General features: G+C 61.2%; 1 protein-coding gene across 1 annotated transcript in view; it reads right to left on the reverse strand.

Annotated features, from left to right (window-relative positions):
* Nucleotides 1-6,739, reverse strand: part of LOC128977605 (collagen alpha-2(IX) chain-like) — a 9,366-nt gene that overhangs the window by 31 nt on the left and 2,596 nt on the right. The window contains exons 2-11 of the mRNA XM_054395193.1: nucleotides 6,622-6,675; nucleotides 5,698-5,769; nucleotides 5,563-5,598; nucleotides 5,087-5,131; nucleotides 4,813-4,845; nucleotides 1,659-1,805; nucleotides 1,041-1,095; nucleotides 772-960; nucleotides 502-579; nucleotides 1-175 (exon numbers count right to left, since the gene is read on the reverse strand). The exon at nucleotides 1-175 is cut by the window's left edge and continues 31 nt beyond it. Of these exons, the coding sequence (XP_054251168.1) occupies nucleotides 1-175; nucleotides 502-579; nucleotides 772-960; nucleotides 1,041-1,095; nucleotides 1,659-1,805; nucleotides 4,813-4,845; nucleotides 5,087-5,131; nucleotides 5,563-5,598; nucleotides 5,698-5,769; nucleotides 6,622-6,675 (884 nt within the window). The remainder of the gene's footprint in view (nucleotides 176-501; nucleotides 580-771; nucleotides 961-1,040; nucleotides 1,096-1,658; nucleotides 1,806-4,812; nucleotides 4,846-5,086; nucleotides 5,132-5,562; nucleotides 5,599-5,697; nucleotides 5,770-6,621; nucleotides 6,676-6,739) is intronic.

Below are 6,739 nucleotides of genomic sequence, written 5' to 3' on the forward strand. Positions count from 1 at the left end.
TCGCTCAGGCGCCCGGCAGCGTACGCCGAGGCTGCCAGGCAGGCTGCTGGGTCACAGAAGCCTGGCAAACCGGCAGGACCGGGCAAACCTGGGCGGCCAGCCTCACCTGGGGAGCCTGGCAAGCCCCTCTCACCAGCCTTGCCATCCAGAGCGTGCCCAGGGATGCCAGGGAGACCTGCAAAGGGAGGCGGGTGGGTGCCGGGCGCTGCGCTTGAGCACAGCTTGGCTGCAGCAGAGCAGGGGTTAGGGGTGGGAAAGGCTGCTGGTGAGGAGGGGGATGGAGCAGGACAGCAAGGGAGGGGCAGTGAGGGGACAGGGGAGTGGCTGGCAGAGCTGTGGGTGGCCACGGGGTGGCAAAGGGCTCATTGAAGCCATGCAGATTTGTAGGGATGGGCCAGAAGTCACAGCTGGGCTCAGCACCACACCAAGCAAGAGGCATGGGGACCACTGCTGCCCAGTGGGGACACACCAGGGTCTGTAGAGGGGGGCAGGGGGACTCACCTGGGATCCCTGGGGGCCCTGGCATGCCTGGGTGGCCACGTCCAACCTCTCCTCTCTCCCCCTTCTCACCTCGTTTCCCTGCAGGGAAGGGAAGAGGGAGGGAAGGACTTGCTGGAGCTGCAGCAGGCAGCATGGACCCTGCACAGGGTGGGACAGGGCTGCCCCTGCTCAGGGACCAAGGCTGGGGCCAAGTGTGGCAGGAGGAGGCAGGGCCAGCCCCGAGGAGGGCTTTTGGCCATCATGCTGTGGCTCTGGCCACCAACCACCTACCTTTAGGTCCTACGTTGCCAATCTGCCCAGCAGCACCCAGGATGCCAGGGACACCTCGAGGTCCCATGGGTCCGTGTGGGCCTTGCTCACCGGGTGGCCCTGGAGGACCAGGTGGTCCAGGGGGTCCCATGGCACCCACTCCACCCAGGGCAGCTCTCTTGGCACTGACAGCCACCTCAGCCAGCTGCTCTGTAGGGCAGAGAGGGGCCAGTGTGGGACAGGACATGGTGGCAGCCACTCAGCTGGTGGTGCCCTCCTTGTCCCCTCACCTTGCAGCATCTTCAGGACCACGTCCACGATGTGCTGGTCCCCAGCATCCCGGCCCTGCAGCAGTGAGAGGAGGGAGGTCACTCCTGTCCCCACCTGCACCCACCCTGCTCCAGAGCATCCCCCTGCACCCCGTGACAGCTTCCCATCCTTCTCTGAGTTCTCTGCACTCCTGGTGCAAATGCTCAGCCTCCATGTCCAGCCTAAACCTCCCCTGGTGCAACCTGAGGCCATTTCCTCTGGTGCTGTCTCTTGTTCCTAGGGAGAAGAGCCCAACTGGCTCCAGAATCCTTGCAGGGAGCTCCCTTGCAGCTCTCCCCTCAGCCTCCTTTCCCCCAGGCTGAACACCCCCAGCTCCCTCAGCTGCTCCTCCCCAGCCCTGTTCTCCAGACCCTTCCCCAGCTCCATTGCCCTTCTCTGGTCCCCCTCCAACCCTCAGTGTCCTTCAGGGAGCGAGGGACCCGAAGCTGAACTCAGCACCTGGATCCGGTGGCCTCACCAGTGCTGAGTACAGGGGGACAATCCCTGCCCTGGTCCTGTTGGGCACACTATTGCTGATCCAAGGCTAGATGCTGGTGGCCTTCTTGGCCAGCTGGGCACACATGCTGGGGGGTACTCACCGCCACACCCCTCTGGCCGGGCATCCCTGGCACGCCGCGCTCCCCGACCAGCCCGCGGGGCCCCGGGGGGCCTGGGTAGCCTCTCACCCCTGGTGCTCCAGCATCCCCTGAGGGGCCAGGGAAGCCAAGCTCCCCCTGGATGCCTTGCTGTGGTGGGGAAGGAGAGTGGTAATCAGGAGCTGGGAGCTCAGCCCTGCCCTAGGCACAAAGGCTGCACCCTAAGGATCCCCCCAACAGCCTCCAGTATCAACCACTGCAGCCAGGATCTGAGCCCCAGGCAGGGGAAGAACCTGAACCCAGGGCTGGATGTGGTCACTGAAGTCCATCTCCAATGAAAACAATTCCTCAGGCCTCCAGTGTGCAGCAGGCACCAGCTCCATGGACCGCCTCCAGTTGAGGGTCTCACAGAGCCACCCAGCATGAAGGTATGAGGAGCACCTTCCTCCCAACACCCCCTGTCACTCACCTGTCCCAAACCCCTGTCACTCACCTGTCCCAACCCCCCTGTCACTCACCTGTCCCAACCCCTCTGTCACTCACCTGTCCCAACCCCCCTGTCACTCACCTGTCCCAACCCCTCTGTCATCACTCACCTGTCCCAACCCTCTGTCACTCACCTGTCCCAACCCCTCCGTCACTCACCTGTCCCAACCCCCCTGTCACTCACCTGTCCCAACCCTCTGTCATCACTCACCTGTCCACCCTCGTCACTCACCTGTCCAACCCCCTGTCACTCACCTGTCCACCCTGTCACTCACCTGTCCCAACCCCTCTGTCATCACTCACCTGTCCCAACCCCCTGTCACTCACCTGTCCCAACCCCCCTGTCACTCACCTGTCCCAACCCCTCTGTCACTCACCTGTCCAACCCCTCTGTCATCACTCACCTGTCCCAACCCCCTGTCACTCACCTGTCCCAACCCCCCTGTCACTCACCTGTCCCAACCCCCTGTCACTCACCTGTCCCAACCCCTCTGTCATCACTCACCTGTCCCAACCCCTCTGTCACTCACCTGTCCCAAACCCCTGTCACTCACCTGTCCCAACCCCTCTGTCACTCACCTGTCCCAACCCCTCTGTCATCACTCACCTGTCCCAACCCTCTGTCACTCACCTGTCCCAACCCCTCTGTCATCACTCACCTGTCCCAACCCCCTTGTCACTCACCTGTCCCAACCCCTCTGTCATCACTCACCTGTCCCAACCCCTCTGTCATCACTCACCTGTCCCAACCCCTCCGTCACTCACCTGTCCCAACCCCCCCTGTCACTCACCTGTCCCAACCCCTCTGTCACTCACCTGTCCCAACCCCTCTGTCATCACTCACCTGTCCCAACCCCCTGTCACTCACCTGTCCCAACCCCCCTGTCACTCACCTGTCCCAACCCCTCTGTCACTCACCTGTCCCAACCCTCTGTCACTCACCTGTCCCACCCTGTCACTCACCTGTCCCAACCCCCTGTCACTCACCTGTCCCAACCCCTGTCACTCACCTGTCCCAACCCCTCTGTCATCACTCACCTGTCCCAACCCTCTGTCATCACTCACCTGTCCCAACCCCTGTCACTCACCTGTCCCAACCCCTGTCACTCACCTGTCCCAACCCCTCTGTCATCACTCACCTGTCCAACCCTCTGTCACTCACCTGTCCCAACCCCTGTCATCACTCACCTGTCCCAACCCTCTGTCATCACTCACCTGTCCCAACCCTCTGTCACTCACCTGTCCCAACCCCTCTGTCATCACTCACCTGTCCCAACCCTCTGTCACACTCACCTGTCCCAACCCTCTGTCATCACTCACCTGTCCCAACCTGTCACTCACCTGTCCCACCCCTGTCACTCACTCACCTGTCCACCTGTCACTCACCTGTCCCAACCCCTCTGTCATCACTCACCTGTCCCAACCCTGTCACTCACCTGTCCCAACCCCCTGTCACTCACCTGTCCAACCTGTCACTCACCTGTCCCAACCCTCTGTCACTCACCTGTCCCAACCCTGTCACTCACCTGTCCCAACCCTCTGTCACTCACCTGTCCCAACCCTCTGTCACTCACCTGTCCCAACCCCTGTCACTCACCTGTCCCAACCCTGTCACTCACCTGTCCCAACCCCTCTGTCATCACTCACCTGTCCCAACCCTCTGTCACTCACCTGTCCCAACCCTCTGTCATCACTCACCTGTCCCAACCCTCTGTCACTCACCTGTCCCACCCCTGTCACTCACCTGTCCACCCCTCTCTCATCACTCACCTGTCCCAACCCCTCTGTCATCACTCACCTGTCCCAACCCTCTGTCACTCACCTGTCCCAACCCCTGTCACTCACCTGTCCCAACCCCTCTGTCATCACTCACCTGTCCCAACCCCTCTGTCATCACTCACCTGTCCAACCCTCTGTCACTCACCTGTCCCAACCCCTGTCACTCACCTGTCCCAACCCCTCTCTCATCACTCACCTGTCCCAACCCCCTGTCATCACTCACCTGTCCCAACCCTCTGTCATCACTCACTGTCCACCCTGTCACTCACCTGTCCCAACCCCCCTGTCATCACTCACCTGTCCCAACCCTCTGTCACTCACCTGTCCCAACCCTCTGTCATCACTCACCTGTCCCAACCCCTCTGTCACTCACCTGTCCCAACCCCTCTGTCATCACTCACCTGTCCCAACCCCTCTGTCACTCACCTGTCCCAACCCCTCTGTCATCACTCACCTGTCCCAACCCCCCTGTCACTCACCTGTCCCAACCCCTCTCTCATCACTCACCTGTCCCAACCCCTGTCACTCACCTGTCCCAACCCCTCTGTCATCACTCACCTGTCCCAACCCTCTGTCATCACTCACCTGTCCCAACCCCTCTGTCACTCACCTGTCCCAACCCCCTGTCACTCACCTGTCCCAACCCTCTGTCATCACTCACCTGTCCCAACCCTCTGTCATCACTCACCTGTCCCAACCCCTCTCTCATCACTCACCTGTCCCAACCCCCTGTCACTCACCTGTCCCAACCCTCTCTCATCACTCACCTGTCCAACCCCTGTCACTCACCTGTCCCAACCCTCTGTCATCACTCACCTGTCCCAACCCCTGTCACTCACCTGTCCCAACCCCCCTGTCACTCACCTGTCCCAACCCCTCTCTCATCACTCACCTGTCCCTTCGGCCCTGGCTCTCCTGATTCCCCCTGGGGACAGAGGGCACAAGAAATGCCATGTGGAGACAGCACAAATTTGGGGCTGCAGCATCCTCCCCTCCCCTTCCCCCCATGCCAGAGCACACCACGGAAGCATTAAGGTTGGAAAAGAGCTCTGGGATCCTCAAGTCCAACCACGGGTGCAGTGGCCAGGAGCTTGCTGGCCAGCAGCCCCCCGGCATGGTGCCCACATCCCTCCTCCTCACCCCAGGAGCCATCTGCAGGGATTTACCTTCTCTCCCTTCAGCCCTGCCAGGCCATGGACACCAGGGTCTCCCTAGAGGAAAGGCAACAAGAAAGGAAGAGAGTAGGAAGAGATTCTTGGCTCTGAGGGTAGGAAGACACTGGAACAGGTTGCCCAGGGAGGTCCTGGATGCCCCCTCCCTGGAGGTGGTGAAGGTCAGGTTGGATGAGGCAACCTGCTCTTGGGGAAGGTGTCCCTGCCCATGGCAGGGGGGTTGGAACTGGATGAGCTTCAAGGTCCCTTCCAACCCCAACCATTCTGTGGAAGGTGACCTCTCACCACCAGCCCCCAGAGCCACTTTAACTCCTCCTTCCCCCACTGCAAGCAGGCTGCTGGAGGGGTGCTGATGGACAAAGCTGCTGGTGGCAGTGGGTCCCAGAGGTGGGTGCCAGCCCTGTCTCAGCAGTTGCCACACCCCCCACACTCCCCCCCCCCCCAGTCAGGGCAGGGGGTGAGGTACTCACAGTGCTGCCTTTGGGGCCAGTTTTCCCTGGGGAGCCCTGGAGAAAGGAGAGTTTTACAGGGGGGGGTTCAGCTCAGCACAGCTTCCCTGAGCTGGAGCCCAGAGCAGCCCAAGCCCTGCAGCCAGGAGCAGTCACCTTGTCTCCTTTGACTCCTGGCAAACCTTGGGGTCCTGGGATTCCTGGTGGACCCTGCTCTCCCTTTGGTCCCTGGAAATCGAGTTAAGGTGGGGAAAAAGCAAAATGAGTGAAGGGAGGGGGTGGGAAAACTCTCCCCACACCATCAGAGCATCCTCCCCAAAACAGGGAGGTGTGTGGGCAGCTTCCTATCCCCCCCAGCACCCCAGGCTGTCCCCCAGCATCCCAGCCTGGTCCTCCAGCACCCCAGCCTGATCCTCCAGCATCCCAACCTGTCTATCCTCCAGCATCCCAACCTTACCATCCTCTCCAGCATCCCAACCTTCCCATCCTCTCCAGCATCCCAACCTGCCTATCCTCCAGCATCCCAACCTGCCCATCCCCTCCAACCTCCCAACCTGCCTGTCCTCCAGCACCCCAACTTGCCCATCCTCCAGCATCCCAAACCTTCCCCTCAGCATCCCAGCCTGTCCTTCAGAATCCCAACCTGTCCTTCTGAATCCCAACCTGTCCTGAATTCAGTCTCTGTGGGGGAACAGGGCAGAAAATGATGAAGGAATCTCCCCTCCAACCATACCAAGAGGAGAGGGCAGGGCTCTGCCAGGGATGAGCCCCCATTCCCAGGCAGCCAGAGGGACAAAGTTCATTTCTTGGCCAATTTTCCACCCAGGAAAAGCCTCCAAGAGGTGCTGAGCAGCCTGCCAGGCTGGGAGGAAATTCCTCTGCTGGCTGGGGCTGCGGCCCCAGCATGGGCCCAGGAGCTGCTAATCCCTGAGCTGTTTGCCCCAGCAGCTAATCCCTCTTCCCAGCAGCCAGGCACAGCAGGAGGAGGGGGCACAGGATGGATCCCAGCTGTGATCAAAGCCAGAGGGTCCATGCAGGTGGTGCCAGCCATGCCAAGGTGGATGCCACCTCCCAACTCACCACTTTTCCCTGCTCTCCTGGGGGGCCCACAGGGCCACGCTCCCCTCGGTCACCCTGTGGAGACCCAGGAAGAGAAGAGAGTCAGGAGCAGCTCCTGGAGCCCCCCCAGACCCCCCCC

Source organism: Indicator indicator, chromosome 33 (assembly GCF_027791375.1).
Source record: "Indicator indicator isolate 239-I01 chromosome 33, UM_Iind_1.1, whole genome shotgun sequence".
In the NCBI taxonomy this organism is placed as follows: domain Eukaryota; kingdom Metazoa; phylum Chordata; class Aves; order Piciformes; family Indicatoridae; genus Indicator; species Indicator indicator.